The sequence below is a fragment of the Sceloporus occidentalis genome, unplaced genomic scaffold (assembly GCF_023333645.1).
Source record: "Sceloporus occidentalis isolate IW3139 unplaced genomic scaffold, rSceOcc1.0.p SCAF_17, whole genome shotgun sequence".
Taxonomy (NCBI): Eukaryota; Metazoa; Chordata; class Lepidosauria; order Squamata; family Phrynosomatidae; genus Sceloporus; species Sceloporus occidentalis.
The window spans coordinates 1063616-1081871 of record NW_028316997.1 but is presented as its reverse complement, the minus strand read 5'-3'; the positions used below and the strand labels follow the sequence as shown (position 1 = coordinate 1081871).

The following is an 18256-nucleotide window of genomic DNA, read 5'->3' as shown; positions in this document are numbered from 1 at the left end:
GAGGCAGGAACGTATGCAGTGAAACCAAGACTGCTCACATACATGTATGTGTACTTGTGTGTGTTTACTCATGGAGGCGTACGTGTGTGTGTGATCATGGAGGCGTATGTGTGTGTGTGTGATCGTGGATATGTATTTGTGTGTGTGTTTGATCATGCATGTGTACTTTTGTGTGTGTGTTTGATCATGGATGTGTACTTGTGTGTGTGTATGTGTGAGCATGGATGTGCGTGTGTGTGACCATGGATGTGCACTTGTATGTGTGTGATAGAATGGATGTGTGCTTGTGTGTGTGTGTTTGATCATGGATGTGTACGAGTGTGTGTGTATGAGCATGGATGTGTAGTGTACTTGTGTGTGTATGAGCATGGATGTGCATTTGTTTATATGTTTGAGCATGGATGTGTACTTGTGTGTGAGCATGCATATGTACTTGTGTGTGTTAGCATGGATGTGTACTTGTTTGTGTATGTATGTGAGCATGCATATGTCTTTGTGTGTGTGAGCATGGATGTGTACTTGTGTGTGTGTGTGAGCATGGGTGTGTACGTGTGTGTATGAGCATGCATACGTATGTATGTGAGCATGCATATGTCTTTGTGTGTGTGAGCATGGATGTGTACTTGTGTATGTGTGAGAGCATGGTTGTATACTTCTGTGTGTGAGAGCATAGGTATGTACTTGTGTTTAACACAGATATACTGTATATAGTGTATATGTAGCATTTTATGATTGCCCCTCCTCCCCCTACTTTGGTCCCTGTCCCTCCATGTGCCCCCCACTAAATATGAAAGCTGGACAAGAGAGAAGATAAGCAAATAAACATTTTTGGTTTCACAACACTATGAAAAAACAAATACCAGTTGACAGATGGAGCTCTGTGGTAGTAAGTGGTTAACATTGACATCTTTCTGAAAAAAAACTTAAATACATTGAACTTATTACTTGCAGTATGTGAAACCTAGGAGATGAAATAAACAATTTGGCCTGGAATGACATCCAAAAGAGAACTAGAATAGAAATAAAAGAAATCATACAAAAGCAGTATATAAACACATAGTATATCTTAAATTTTAGCAGTACACTAGTTGACATGCTTATGCTAGGTGACATACTTATACAGTGTCACATGTGTGATTTTCTTTTTCAAGATTTTGTACAGCTTTTTGTTGGTCTAAACCAAAATGTGTTGTAGGCTGAGTTTTGCAGATATACTTTTGCTAAAAATAGTAGTAAACAGATTCTCAAACTGCTACATTTTTGTCTCCATTTGGATGAATGCAATTAGTGGTATCTTAGTAATGCTATGGTGTAAACCCTTTTCTGGCATCTTGCATAATATAAACACAATTTAAAGTGAATAAAACTATCACCCAAAAACTAATGTGATCCATTAGGTGCATTAACACAAAAAAACCATGGAAAGAATAACAATAAACAAAAATACATATCAAAAATTACCATTAGAATAGTTTAGAATTATGTAACAAACAGGGCTGTAACGTATTGCATTTGAATTAATATAAAATGCAGCACCGGAAGCTACAAATGATTTGTATGCTTTGGAGTGATAAAAAAAAGAGACCATTTTAGAGCAAATATTATAATTTACACTTTGGGGAAAATACAAACCCTGGAGTAAAAATAACCAAACATTAGTAAATGTATGAAATAATAAATCTCAAAGACCTAAATAAAGCAATTGATTCCCTGTGGTTCTTGATGTTACATAGATAAGTATTTCTGCATACATATTTAAATAGTACTTTATCATCATGTGTAATTTACATATTAGTCAATTAGTTAATCAAATCATTAATAAATTAAGCCTAATCTAAAATGTAAAATCCATTTTATTTCCAAAGTAAACAAATGCATTAACATTAATAACAAATTAAATTGGAGCACCCACCATTAGAGCAGGACTGGCTTAGATAGGCCCTGTCAAGCTAAACTAACTTAATTTCTTGACCAGGTCACTAAAATAATAGACCTGGGAGGGTCTGATAATCTACATTATTACATAGTAAGGCACTTGACACTGTCCCTCATAGACATTGCAGTCTTTGGGTTTGAATGCCAGAATAGTTAAATTACTAAAGGAATGGTTGAGTGACAGGAGGTAGATGTTTGTAGTTAATGGTGTATTTTCAGAGGAAGGACTTGTTACTAGTGGGGTACCTCAGGGATAAGTATCGGCACATGTTCTTTTTAATATTTTTATTAGTAATATTACAAAAGGTAATAATGGTATAGTATATCTTTCTGCAGATAATGCAAAGTCTGCAACAGGGCAGACAATCTGGGTGGAAAAATTCAAATGACGAATTACTTAAGTAAATTAGAAGAATGGTTGAGAGTGTGGCAGCTGCATTTTAATATTGATAACTGTAAAATAATGCACTTGAAAAGTAAAAATAGCAAGACAGAATATTGCATTATGGCACGGTACTGTCAGAGACAACAGAAAAGAGGGACTTGGGAGTCATTATTTCTGATGACTTAAAGGAAAGCAGACAATGCACAAGCAAGCATCTCAAAAAGCAAGCAGGATGTTGGGTTGCATAGGGAAAGGGATTAGCAACAGGGAGAGAGAGGTGAATATGCCACTTTACAGATCTCTGGTGTTCTGTACAGTTATGGAGACCCCACCTCCAGAAGCAGGGGTGTAACTAGAAGCCTCAGGGCCCCGGTGTGAGAATATGTTAAGGCCCCCCACCCCAACCCAATCTACCCCTTCTCACATCATCTAACCTCTCCCTACCCCCCTCCTTCTCACTATCTACCCTCCCCCATCCTTCTCACTATCTACCTTCTCCCTACCCCCCTCCTTCTCACTATATACCCTCTCCCTACCCCCCCTCTCACTATCTACCCTCTCCCTACCCCCCTTTGTAGGTCACTTACCGGGAAGTCCTGTGGTGGGGGCGCGAGGCCTCGCTGCTCTGCTGTGTTGCGCATGGCTTCACTGCGTGAAGCACCGGCACCCGAGACAGACGCCTCACGCTCCCACCACTGCAGTCGGGGCAGCGCTGAGGCAGGTGGAGGCGGCAGAGGAGACAGAAGGGCGCAGAGCGGTTGCTGAAAACGACCGCTCGGCACCCCTTGGGCCCCCCTGACTGGCAGAACTCCAGAGCCCGGTCGCAGTCGCGACCCCTGCAACCCCGGTAGTTCCGCCAATGTCCAGAAGGATATTGACACAATGGAGAGAGTTCAGAGTAGAGCTACAAAAATTGTAAGTCGTTTGCAGGACAGAAATTATTAGGGAAGGTTAAAAGGATCTTAATATGTATAGCTTGGAGGAAAGAAGAGAGAGGGGGCTGCAACAGAAATATTACATACTTAAAGGGATTCAACAAAGTACAGGAGGCAAGTTTATTTAAAAGGAGGAACAATGGTAGAAGAGGTCATGGTCTAACTAGAAGGTCAGAGGCTTATATGTAATGTAAGGAAGTTCTACTTTACTCAGAAGGTAGTAGATAAATGGAACAGTTTCCCAGTAGACGTGGTGGAGGCTAAAACAGTGAGGTAATTTAAACAGTCATGGGACATAGACATAACGTTTTGCTCGCTATAGGACCTGAACAAAGGCTGATATATCAGGAAAGATGGCCAGACTAGATGAGCCGAATAGTTCTTATCTGCCGTCAAATTCTGTGTTTCTGTGTTTGGAGGTCAGGGAGGCAAATGCTTCTTTGATGTAAAGATTGTGGCCACAAACTTTTATTGTGTATTTTACCTTCAAATTCTTATACAGCTACATTTAATGTATTTTTATGCATCCATTTCTGTGAATGTGTTTTGGATAAGAGTGGATAGTATAAATTGGACATTTTAGTTTCGAAAGTTTTTTTTTTTTTGGAAAGCACGAACTAGCAGGGATCCATGCAAGCATTTTAGACTTCCTTTTCAAGTTGGAGTTGCAATCAACATATACATAATTTGGTCCTACAGCCTGGACGGCACCCCTTTTTTGGTCCTTGACCCTAGGAATTAACCCCCTTAAGGACAATGGGAGGTCCCTAAACCCATTAAAAACAATGCATTTTGAGCCCGTACATGTACAGGCTTTGTCATTAAGGGGTTAAACTAAGTTGCATTATGAATGATCAAATTATAAATAAAACAAAAGTTCCTAAAACATATACTTCCTTTCCATTATTGACAGGTGGACATCCCAAATATCGTATGGTCAGCTCTTTATCCACTGCCTTGTGTCTGTTACAAGATAGGGAATATAATCATGTCACCAACTCTAAATAGTAATTGAAATTACAGATCCACAAAGCAGTTACTGCAGCCATGATCTCTGAAGAGATCGGAAGTTTAGCACTGGACAGCAAAAATCATTGTTCATTTGAATTGGAAGAATTGGCCTCAAATGTCAACCTGAGCCTATACCATATGAAGTAGTTATGTGAGACAGGCACATTTTTACTCTTATGTCTTCCAGGACAACTTTGTTATTGAACTACTCAAAGACATGGTCCTTTTTTAGGAATCTAACTGGCATATTTTTTAAAAAAAATAATCTTCAAAAGCATGTGCATTTGAAAGTTTGGTTGACACAGGATCTGGTACGGTCTCAACAAACATAAGCGATCAAAGGGCTAAGGAGTTGAAGTCACAGTTTATCAAATTCACAGTCTGCTACAGAAAATTAAAAGAAGATACATTGGTTATAAATTATAAATGCTGAGAAATGTTACATCCAGCTAAATACTATAAAACTATATTCTGTTAAATTGTACAAAATTAAAGTGTGAACATGCATTTGCATGCACAGAAGGAAGCAACAACATAAATAGCATTTCAAGAGAGGCATGATTTAATTCCCAAAAAGTTTTATTTTATATGTAAAGTGAAAAAAAAAAGGAATTATTCAGTTGTTAGCATTTTTATTTCTGCAGCAATCTATCCATATTGTAGCATTACAATTGAACGATTTACATAGTAAGTCTAATGGTTTGCCTTCGACTAGATACACAAGCCTTAACTTCATTTATTAGTGGGATAAATGAGTAAACAATTCAAGAGGAAGACATCTAAGACTGCCATATTGTGTACTAAAATAAGATTCTCCGGTGATTGATACAAAGTTTGTTTTTGGAGACAGAACCCCGGGGAGTCCACAGCAGGTACCTCTTTTTTCCAGAAGACCAATGGTAGCATCATATTGCCTGTTCATTTGCCTGGTATAATTTGTATTTCTGTAGATATGTTATGTCAAGGTCTGCAGGTATGATGTATAAGGTATTGCCTTATTATTGTGCACACCAATGGATTATTTTAGAAAAGGATAAAGGATGACTGAACAAGCTGCATAATGTTGATCTTACATTATGAGCCCAGAGCCACTTGGCTACATATATTAGCAAAGTGATCACATTATAGATTCGGAGGTGGTGTATTAAGAACAGTTGTACATCTAAATATAGGGGAAAAGTGTTAAAAATGAGTTCCATTACTGTGCCCATTCAATTGCAGTAAAAGTTTTATCTCTCATTAGGCCGCCAGACATTATTTATACCTAAACAAATGCTAATATGTGTTATGGCCTGCTTATATGTTATAGATCACATGTGTCGTTTACTTGTAAGAAAAAATAGTTAATAAATGCCAAACGACATGTGAATACTGTAGTGCAATCTTGTATAGTTTTATCAATACAAAAAGATCTATTCAGTTAGGACTTTGTTATCAACTGTGTAACACATAATTCAGCTGACTGATCTTAACAGCACTGAACTCTGACAACACAAGAAAATAAAGGTTTTTTTAAAAAAAAACAACTGAGTTGCAGTGAAAAGAACGTGGCTAGTCTTCTATAATAAGTTGGATATGTGAGACATTTCACTACGTTAACTGCATTATGCAAGACCAAATCTTCCTCCGGGGAAGGTTGTCAGGGTTAACGGAGCTGCATAGTTAAATCAATGCTTAGTGCGTAGTTACCTTATTTTGATGACATTTTATTTTAAATTGCTGATGTACTCATAGTTTAGTCAACAATTTCATGATTTTACTTATTAATAATATATTTTCTCTATAGCCCTCTAAAAACTCTCAAGAAGAGGAGACATGCATATTGGATCAGGGGTTTAATGGAAATAACATTTTATTTTAGTTGAGCAATATTGAACAATATGGAACATATTAGAAAATATATAAGTTGTAGATTAGACCGAACTCAGGCTTTTTTATGTACCTTCAAGAAAACTGGAAGAAGCACAATACAAAGTTAAACAGCTTTACTGTTCTGTGTAAAATGTATATTTCAGGTAACTCAAGATTTCTCAGCATATAGAACTATTTTCAAAAAAGTGTGAATGTTACAAAATGTTCTTTCACATTCAAGGAGTTTGCATTTTAGTTGTCTTTATCCTTTAAGCTATGAAGGCTTTTATCCTAAAATGTGTTGATATATTATTATATAGTTAAAAAAAATGAAACCTCCAAATGTGCTAAGCATCATGTTTGATTAAATAAATTAACTATTCTAATATGAAGTGTGTCACACCTTTTACACGCTGAAATATATAGTGGGAAATGTTACTCAAAGTCCTTGTGGTACATTTATTTATGCTAATTAAATACAACTGAAATAGGAAATACTGAGATTAAAAACAAGCGAAGTAACTTATCTCAGGTAATAGAACGTAGACCTTAACAGCTTTAAAAATGCATTTCTCTTTCAGTTATTATGAGCTATTGGTGGAATTTTAGGTCAACATGAATATATCACTTGTTTGAGTCTATGATTGGGAATCACTAAACATTCTAGTTTATGAATATATGATGTGGTCAAATATGAAAGACCCCTTTTATGGGTTAGTTCAACAATTATTTTTTTTAAAGTCTTTACACAAGGGAATTTGAAGTAGGATACCGTATTAGAATCATATTCTCTGCTGCCTTGTTGACAGTCTATCACATTTTTGCAAGTAGCTGAAAATATAGTTTGTACAGATGATGTTATTGGGGAATTTGAACCTCTGAACTCTAGTCCTTGCTTTGCTGCTTAGACACAGATGTCCTGTTAACATGATGTAGTGAAACATCCACTATATCTTTAGAAGAACACTTCATATATACTAACCCAGTTAAAATAAAAAGAGCCAGAAATGGCTCTTTTGACCACCAAAAATATTTTTTTAATCACCAATAGTCATACAGAAATAATTACTATTCATCATCAATGGAGAACAAAAACAAATTACTCATAGCAAAAAGTCTTAATAATTGTCAATATACATTATCAGGGTATGTATGACAAAGTGCAGAAAAAAATATACAAAAATGTTTTGTGAAACAGACAATTTATCATGAGCATGCTATTGCCCACTAGACTTTTGCATTAGAATTTTTACAAATTGCAATATAAACAAAATTTTCCAGTTCCATCAATTCAAACAAGGAGGGACCTCAAGGAAACAAACAAAAGAACTCCAAATGTTTTACCTTCTCTGCTGACCTTTTTGTGTCTCTGTCTCGATGCTGTGTGGCTCTGCTTCTTGTATTGCATCTTCTTGTCCTTTTGTATTTTTTCTTCTGTCTTCTTTCTTCATATGTTGCTCCAAAAAAGTATTTGTTTTTCATCTACTTCTCCATTGACAATGGAACATGACCTTCGGTGAACCTCCACAAAATGGCAGAGCTTCTGGGCAAATCCTCTCCCCCGATTGGTGAAATGTGGAGATGGTATGCCCAGAAGCTCCACAGAAATGAGGTTTTGTCTCATTAGGATACATAGGTCCAACATAGGGGTTTATTAAGCCAATCTTACCATATAATTAATCATGAAATAATAATAACAATAAAGTAATTAGTGACAGAGCTCAAAAATAAAGTTCCATAAAGTTCCTTGTTTTTTTGTTTTGTTTCATTCTTTCAAGTACCTAGGATTCTTGAGAACTTACACCATCCGTGAAACAAATGTTTTGGGATGTATATCTTCTTATTTATTGATTTGTTTTGTTTTGTGTTTTTTGAATGCTGTCACTAATTACCTTTGTTATTTCACATTACTTTTGGGGTAACTGTAGAGTTTTACCCTCAGTGATTCAGCAGCACTTATTCCATTTGTTCTGTGCTTCACCTAAAGTCACATATTAAATAATAATAATAATATGGCCCCATAAACTCAGAGGGGTATTATTCTTCTTTCCTGCAGACGTTAAATCATTAAATGTTTTATCTCTCTACTACTTATAGAAGGGAAAGATAATTAAAGTGATTAATTTTACTTTAGCCACTTTCACTTTACACCTGATTATTACACATTCTTTGTATCATTTACATCCAGACAAACTTAATTAGAGTTCAATATTCAGTCCTGTCTTTCACATATTCACCAAAAGGCACCACCTTTTGGTCAATATAACAAGAATATAAGATTATAACAGGCAGTGGGCTAAAATATTTGACCCAAAGCAGCCCAGAGGACTATTGTTTCCTGATCCCCTTGCCAGCTCTCCTGACAAATCAAATTGTATAAGATAACTTTAAAGCATTTACCTCTTATTTGTGAGCTCTGAGTCTCTGATAGTTGCATCCATATTGTATAAGAAGTGTTCCTGAGTAATTGTTATTCCATCCTCTACTGTTTCATTCCTTAGGATGGTTATCACTGGATAGCCCATCTGAAGTGTCCACTGGTCCATCACTCGCTGGATATTCACAGATTTACCTTCATTCTTCAGGGCCTTAATATTAAACAATATAATAATATAACATATTATATATAATATGTGAAGCTTATATACTACAGATCTGAGCAATACATGCATTCAAAAATAATAAAGCGCACAGAAAAATGAAAATATTTATGGAAAACTTAAATTATATATATTATATCTCTATTACCTTGGAGAGTGTGTTCCACAAATCATTTCTTGCTGCATTCCCATACTTGTGAGTCGTTAAGTAGTCCTAAAGAAAAAATATAGGTTAAAAATAATAATAAAAATCAGCTACATAACTTTAAAATAATAAAATAATATAAAACCAAGAGCTATTGCATAATATCTTTAAAACATGACATCTATATTGAGAAATGTTAACATATAAGATTTGCATAGAAAAATAGAATGAAGTCCATACCTTTTATTTGGTCAACAGAGAAGAAGATGTAAAGTTATGTAAGCTTTCACATTCCATCTGAAGAAGAGACGTTTGAGGTCCCGAAAGATGATGTAAGTTTACAATTCTTTCTATGTCGGCCCTATAATAAGTATCTACATCTAAAGACTACATTTTCTTTGGGGCAATAAGAGCAATATCCATGTTTATTATGGTAAACTAAAAAGTGCAGCTATTTCAAGGATAAAATAATACAACTTTTTGTTTCTTTCTAAAGACGATAACGATAACCTACCTACCTCGGTTTGTGTTTCGCAATAATGAGACGTCTTGGTGTATCTGTTTGATAATTACTATAAGAAGTACTTACAGAACCCTACATGGCTGATTTGCCTGGGGTGCCTGAATCAGGAGGTCTCTAGCAGTGGCATATTATTTGTAGGCATACAGGTCTAAATTAGTGTCAGCCTTTGGATTGCTTTACTATGGGCAAATTGCTCTATTGGGCTCCAAATCATTCTTTCATCTCTTGATATACACTTATTCCAGGAGGTCATAGTGTGGTCATAATATGGTCATAATGTTTTGAGTGAAAACAGCAGAAAATGTGTAATAAGGGTATGGAAGGTGGGTTAAACAGTATTTTTGTATGGGTACTATTTGGTCATAGACCGGCCCTGAAACTCTGTTACGTACTAGACACAGATATTGTCATTGGCCTATACCAGCTTCTTGGACCCCCGGTCCCAGTCTGCCCAATATGCCTACAGACTTTACAATGCCCTCACTGTAATGTTCACCACAATTACTGCCAGAGATCAAGTACCCACACTACTAACAACATTGGATAAAATGCAGCTACACAAACTCTGTACAGAATGCTGAATTTCTATCTTACACTCTTCTGACATTTAATTTCAAATAAATGTCACAAATGTGTAACTCATACAGAGACAAGTAGTTCTTCATATTCAGAATATATGTAGATTTAGTACACTAAATCCAGCTATAGGTCAAAAACTGACTCAGGTCTCACTGAATGTAATAAAGTTGTGAAAACGCAGAATATTTTCAATGATTTTTATATTGATCGTACACTCATATCTTAATAACTTTAATTATAACTGGGCCCAGTCCAATGGTACCTGCTCGTACTCTATTGACAGAACCCAAGACATAACTACTATAAACACTTAAGGTAATTGTGTACCTTTTTGCTCAGCATTGAAAACAATCCTATATAGTAGCCATGACAGTGATACTTCCAATAATAATTATTAATAATTTTACTAATTTGCCATTTGATACATTACAAAGTATATGAATTAAAATAATTTCAACTAGCAAGAGCCATCATTATTTGTTATATTCTTCTACTTTATGTCTGTACCATTAAGAACAAGCTATGAAACACAGAACATTGATTTACCCTGTTGCAATTGTAATAACTCTGTGCAATTTGGTCATCAACCTCAGGCTGCTTTGCAGAAGAAACTGTCTCAAGAGAGGGAAAGCAATGAAAAAACAATACAATCTTCATAGACCCAGTTTGTGCATCTGCAAAGGGCAAACCTCTTGACTCTAACAGAAAAAAATATATCCCCAAGTAGTATCAGATGTGGACTGCTAAGGCACTAAAAAGAATCCGGTCTGTTTTCACATTATTCCTGAGGCATCAGTGGCACAAATACCTGTGATATTTAATTAAAGTATTTATAACACACTACAATTTTAAATGCAAGACACATACTACTACTCACATTCTGGGCAATAATGTAACAGTACTCTGGTGGGAAATCTATTTTTAAAGGGAAAAGAATAGATATTAGACTTGTGCATATGGACCAAAAATGATTCGGACACATTTCTTTTTTTTTGTCCATTAAGAAACAAAATTTGTTGACACCCCCCCTTGCTCATGCTTTCTCATGCTCGTTCACACTTTCTCATACTCTCATTCACTCTCTCACTCTCAGTATTAGCTTCATTAATCAAGCCTCCCAGAGCACTTATTCAAAAGGGCGGAGCCCCTACCCACACCCTTTTCCTGGATTGGAGGATTGGGGAGAGGCTGTTCCTGTGGTATGCACAGTGGCTCTGCCCATTTTGCAGATGTATTATTATTATTAAACTGCTTATTCCACACTAAAATAAAATTGGGCAGTATTTATATAATTTATGAAATGACCATCCATAACAATTAAATCAAAATCCTATTGTGTAATAAAAGTAGGCACAATAAAATCACAAAAAGAGATATTGTATCCATACTTAACTTGGCAATGAATAAAGGAATATAGTATCAAACAAATTGCACAACTTTAAAATGTCTTGTATTTTGCAGTTTTTCATAGTTCAAAATAATTGGTATCCAGGAGGCATATTTTTGACATGCAAATTGTTCAATACGATAAAAGATTTAGCTTTTGCCATCAAACTTAAAGAGGCAACATGCAACTACTCCCACTTAATCACAGGTTACATACGTGAAATGAGAACAGTTACTATGTTAAATGTCATTGGTGGCTTTAACATAATAACAATACACTTGTGTTTCCTCTTCTTTTCTTCTTCTTTGTATTTTGTATTGAACAGCATTTGAGGACAAATGGTTTAACCTCTCTTATTTACTGGAGCCATTGTTTAAAATGTTCAGGTTTTCAGGACTGGTTTACACAGATATAGAGATGAATTCAATAACATATGTTAATCTATCACAAGCAACTGAAAAACAATCCTACCAAAGATTGGAATGAAAAAACTAGGATATAAAGAGATACTGGCATTACAATAGGATTTTTAAAAGTGTAGCTGCAACTAGGCATCAGTTCTGGTATACCCCTGCATCCAGTGTATTACGGAAGAGATATCTATGTCTCTGTTGGCAAAGATCACTCTACCAACTACAACTGGTTCAATGGACTGCACAGTTGACAATTTCCCAGGCCTGGTTAAATGGTTAAACCACAACTGAGCCTCCACCCACAGCCTCTACCCAAAGTAAAAAGAACGGTGAAGAGTGTCTATGATGTCCCCGCCAGACAAATACACAAACCAACAAAGCAAGGATCGCTTGCTCGCAGGTATTAGATGCAGGTTTCAGCTTAAATATTGCTGCTCCATACCATCTTTCCATAAAGATAAGGTGGCAGGAATAATGAAAAGGAAGTTATCATCATTTATAGCAAATCTAGATATAGTTTAAAAAACATTTTAATGATTTAAAATTGTTGAACATTACTTTTCAGGTCATTATAGATGCCCATATTTGTTTGCCCTTTGCTTACTCTATCCAGTGTCATTCTATTGGAGTTTGCACTAGTAGACATTATTCACAATTTCACTACATCTGAATTTTCCACTAAAATGTTTTTTTCCAGGACATTTTTATGTTTCTACACTGTCTTTTAAGGAAATGCATTTTGGGTTACATTATAACCCCGCACGAAGAATTCCTTATAACGAGCCCTTATTCTATAACAAAGAGTTTCTGAGAAATGAATGGTACTGCACAGCTGCATTAAAACCAAAAGTTGTTACAATTTTAAACAAATTAATTCCTAATTGTTTTAGTTACACCCATGAGTGTGGTCTCTTATGGACCATAAAACGGACATATTAGTGTAAAAGACTTACAAGGACAAAGTAGGAAGATGAAGTAGGATTTACACTATGCTACATCTGCTCCCAGTGTGCACATCTGCACTCTTGAAGCATCCTTTGTTCTAAATGATAGATATACAGAAATTACTTTAGGATACAACAAAATTGCTTCTGATGTGGCAACCCTAATAAAATATAGCCTACTTACTGTCTCTTTTCTGGATCATGGAAAAAACAGCATTGCCATCAGAGTCACAGTTAGTTGTAATACAAAATGTCAATCTCCATGAAAAAATTAAGGACATAAATGCCACTTACAAGATTTAAATTGTCACAAGGGACATAAAAAAAGAAGAGCAGCTGCAGTACAAAAATCAACAAAACACATTGGCTTTCTTAAATCCTTTTAAAATAAAAAAAGCCCCAACATATATAAAGAATCTAGTGTATAACTGATGACAATTCAAATGTTATCTACAGAAATGTGGATAAATGTTCCCAAATACTTACAATTCTTCAAGGTGTTAAAAATGGTTCCCAGAGATTTGGTAGCTATGTGTCCAACAATATGTGAGATGATTCACACTCATGATTCAGACAAATAAATGCAAATTTCACTGGGGAAGTTCAGATAGCTACTGTAATTTACATTCAATATTGTATCCATGTTTGTGGAACAGAGAAGTAATTTGGGGAAAATATTGCCATTAGTTTACTTACTCTAATATTGAAATAAAAGCTGCATCTTGAACAAAAAAATGTTTGGGCTCCAGGTTTCATTACTGAAAAAAACACTACCATCAAAAATATCTGACCTTTGGATACACTATGACAAGCATGTGTGTTACCATCAGAGGGCAATGATTAGTAAGCTTCTGAGGTTTTTATAGAGCATAGGAGGAAAAAAGGCATCAAATTTGTATTTGGTTCAAAAATTCAAACAGAGTGACATCACTCTGTTCAGGACGTGCAACCGCTGCTTATATGTAAATCCAAGCTCCAAGTAAATATATCATGTTACATTCTCTACAAATGGCACTTTCTCATCCTTGTAGAGAATAATGCTTCAATAACATGTAGAAAGAAAGCATTGTTCTTTGAAATTCACTACACATTGGCGAGGTGTTTTTATGTAACACATCACTACCTTAACATGAAAATCACTTCAAGCTACTTGGTCGGCACGTTAAATGGATGCTGCTCAAACAAAATCTTACCAAGCAGAAGAGGCCTTGATATTCTTCTTGATTTTTTTTACGATACAAGCCATGTGATGCAATGAGATAATGTTGGGAGGAAAATGCTATGATTTCTGGATTTTTTTTCTGATGCTCTTAATATGCTATAATACATAATTACATGTTAAAATATTTTATTACTTTACATAATTGAAAATGTGACTTATGCAGACAGAAGTTGTTTCTGATATTTTCCATGACAAGCACTATAAACAATATTTTAATGATATATTTCAAATATGTTTAACAGTGGTGATTGTATTTGACAGCTTTTGTATTAATAAGTGCACATGTATATTTTAAAACATGGACTACTAAGAGGGGAACATACACTAGAACAAAAGCTTTAAGGTTTAATGCTAGAAGTGCTTATCTGCCATTTTCTCTGTTCACCAGAAATATAAAAAAAATATATTTCCCTTTGCCTTATCTCTTATCTTGACCCTAAGGCAAAATGTACCCTACTTTAACTTAGATATTGAGAGAACCAAATTATGTGAATTTATGCTATGATTCATCAACATGGAAATGTTCCCAAAACAAAATAGCATAAGGTTCTCTGACAATGGTTGGACATTTCTTATTTCCACATAATTTATTTAAAACTTTGTAGCTATGTCTTTTGATCACTATTTACATTTGTTTTCTTTGTTCTCCAGGTCATATTTGATTTAAGCTTCCAATACTGTGGCATCTACTGACATCTACTGTGAGGAAAAGTGACAATAAGCACATTCCTAAGCCTCTTCCCATCCTTACTTATGCAGTCACCCATTTTTTCGAAACCTAGTTTTTTTGTTTTGCAAAAAAACGTACAGTTTTGTGGAGTAACAAGAGACCTCTATTATGTAATCTACTGATAAAAGGTACCCTAATAAAGGGAAAAGTTGTATGATCCATAACCAACAAAATAAGGAACAAGGAAACATAGGCTTCCCTATTAAATGTAAGAAAATATCTATCACAATCATACATATATTCTTAAATATTAAACATTCCAATGCACATTTACATTTTGCTACATTTTTAAAAACAAAATGTAAAATACACAAAAAGACGCCATCCTGCTTTATACAGAAAAAACTTCTGCATTTCAGTTTCTCCCATGGATCAATTTGAGGCATAAAGCCAGAAGAATATTCCAATGTACTTATTTATAACATCGTTTGTTTGCATAATTTATCACCCATTGAACTGAACTCCTGATATTCCCAATAGCCAACATTCTACCTAATAGTCAAGATACTTCCACAGTGGTAACACGGTTGCATTGATATTCTTAATAAATGTTGTTCTTTAATATACTGGTTACTTTCCTAAAATACAATAATATCTGTTTTTGTTTTGTATTATTAGACATAATCAGATGAAACTGTATGTATTGTCATAATAATCTGAGCAAAATATTTTTTTATCAAAATATTTAATAGAGTCATATGGTACAGACAAGTGTTGTTTTTGCCAAAGTTTAATAAGACTAGCTTACCTGTCTGCATGAGAGTGATAGTAAATAATTTCTTTTTTTTTTGTCCAGTGAGACTATAAATAAGATATGCAATAAAGAATAACTTGCAGTGACCCTAGAAGCAGCTGTCATATTGAAACACATGTTGGGTACAATGGCTGGTATGTAGTGTGGAGAATCAATCAAACTACCCAGTGCACAGTGGTATTCATCATACTGACTGATGTAATCTGAACTTAAAACATGAAAATCTGGAACATCTCCTACTGTTAAATACTAAGAGAAGAAAAAGACGCACTATTGTTAATACAAATAACCTACCTACAGAGTAAAACCTTGAAACATATATAATTAATTCCCAATAGTTTTGCCATTAAATAAAGTACATGCTTGTTGATAATATCTCTAAAAAATCTTTATTATATACCGTATATATATATATATATATATATATATATATATATATATATATATATTTATGTATATATATATAGATATATATAGATATATATATACACACACATACACTATAATATATACATATGTCTAAAAATATAAATATGTTTTTTACAACAAAATAAAAATACAAAACAATAATACAATAACACTTGCAGAATATCAATGCAGCCGTGTTACCACTGTAGAAGTATTTTGACAATTAGGTAGAGCGTTGGTTACTGAGAATAACAGGAGGTCAGTCCAATATATGAGTGATAAAATAAAAACGAACAAACAATGTAATAAATAAGTACCTGTGAGAGGAGATTTATGAAGCATATTAGAGAACTATGGATCGACAGAAGACCTACAGCAACACTAACAGAGAAACAGCTCTCGTCGTTTCGTTGGGGATATATATTTGAAGTAGTTGAAATTGTTAGTCTTGCACTCTGAGTGGTCCCTGTCCAGCTCAGCACCTGATTTAACACAAGGACAAGTGTCATCTGTGTCTTTGCCATGCCTGTTCTCATGCCCCCCAGCTCCCCTCTGATCATCTCAGTCTCTTACTCCTATTCTGCTCTGACCCACTCCCTCCAACGCCTCTCTGGGGTCATCCCTCCTGTGCTCTGACCCTCCACCTCACTCCTCCTCACCCTCTCCAGCTCCCCTCTGATCATCTCAGTCTCTTACTCCTATTCTGCTCTGACCCACTCCCTCCAACGCGTCTCTGTTTGGGGTCATCCCTCCTGTGCTCTGACCCTCCACCTCACTCCTCCTCACCCTCTCTCTCCAGCTCTCCTCTGATCATTCCAGCCCCTTTGCTCTGACCCACTCCCATCCCAAAAACATCTGTATCACTCCGCAAGATCCCAACATCCAATGCAGCATTCCTACGCTGAACACCTAGACTTGAGGAGGGAGGGCGGGAATTTCCTCTTCTCTGTATATCAGTTGAAATAATAAATATGGTTATGTTCACATACATTTATACAGTATATTTTCCTGCCAAATTAAATCCCACCCAGCTCATAACTGAGTAGCAGACCGATGTTTGACCCCAATCCTCCCCAGTTCCTTCCTGAGTGCATGGCTGGGTCATGTAACCCCTTCCGCCTATACGGCTCCTGGGCTCTCTTTAACCTCACGGAGGCTAATTGCACAAAGACAAGACTCAAGCTTTTTCTTCTTTGAAGACCTGAAAATGATCACCTTAGAAAAGTATAGTACTGAATACAATGACATAGTTTAACAAAACTGGGCTTTGTTTTGCTCCAATACCTCTAGACCTGGGGATGCTAATGCTCTCATATTTTTGGTTGACGTTCCTGCTCAAACACCACACTGAGCTGACTGTTTACGGCAATGCTAATGAAGTGGCGCTTGTACAATGAAACCCCTTTCTTGCATTGATTCCACTAGTCAGAGAGTCATGCATGATTGAGACCAAGAGGCTGTATGATAAAGAGTCAGTGTGTTCGAGTTAAGATAAGAGCTAAAACAAAAAAAGACGCATCTTATTTTAATAGGCTGTGGCTACTTAATCAAGTTTAGTAATGTCCCATAATGCAGGGGGATGCAGTAAATCGGTAGTTGTTAACATGTAAAAAATAAATAAATACCCGTCCAGGAAAAAAAAATTCAGATGTAACCGACCCTAGCTAGAATACATTCACTTGACTAATATGTAGAAAATATTATGTAAAATAGATACATTTGATGAGATTATTCAAATGCCTAATGTGAGCTAGTACTTGGACACTTAATTTGGAACCTGAATCTATTAGACTCTATTATGAATTGAAAAGAAGGGAAAGCAGTATAAAGAGATCGAGTTGATCTCTGAGATGTGATGGTTTAACTGGATGTGGACATTGTGTGTTTTTGAGTTACCTGAAGGGTAGTTGTTTGTTAATGGTCGTGTCAGGTTGTGTGTAGTCTGTTATTTTTCTTTGTGAGGGTAGTGTTTGGCGAGAGAATGTAACATGGAACGCAAATGTTTGTGGAGGCGTTGTGAGCAGAGGGGCAAATGTAACAGGAGCCAGGATGGAGGAAATGAGATAGGCAGATTATATCAACTTATCTCAGTTAAACTTCTTTAAGTAATGTATTCAGACAAACCTGGGATGTGACTGCTCACAAATGTCTTACTCTCCAAGAGCTGTACAAATTTTAGTACTTTAAATAGCAATATGGTGCTTTTTAAAATGGTGTTGGTATAGTGATATGCACTTTGTTTCAGAAAAGTTAATTGATGAATTGTTTGTTTTTTTAATTTCCTTTCAAATATCGCCATTTCAGTTGATAAGCTCAATTGCACAATGGAACTGATTGAACATAGTCAAATTAACCTTATTTGTATTAGATTAGCTACATTATTTAGCTAAAAACTACCTTAAGGGAAAGTTTACAAATATTGTTTTCTTTATCA

The 18256-nt window shown here is 35.4% G+C and overlaps 1 protein-coding gene across 1 annotated transcript in view; it reads right to left on the bottom strand.

The window, feature by feature from the left end:
* Positions 1 to 18256, bottom strand: part of LOC149302725 (thyrotropin-releasing hormone-degrading ectoenzyme-like) — a 331139-nt gene that overhangs the window by 63162 nt on the left and 249721 nt on the right. The window contains exons 8-9 of the mRNA XM_089482127.1: positions 8866 to 8931; positions 8518 to 8705 (exon numbers count right to left, since the gene is read on the bottom strand). Coding sequence (XP_089338253.1) covers positions 8518 to 8705; positions 8866 to 8931 — 254 coding nt within the window. The remainder of the gene's footprint in view (positions 1 to 8517; positions 8706 to 8865; positions 8932 to 18256) is intronic.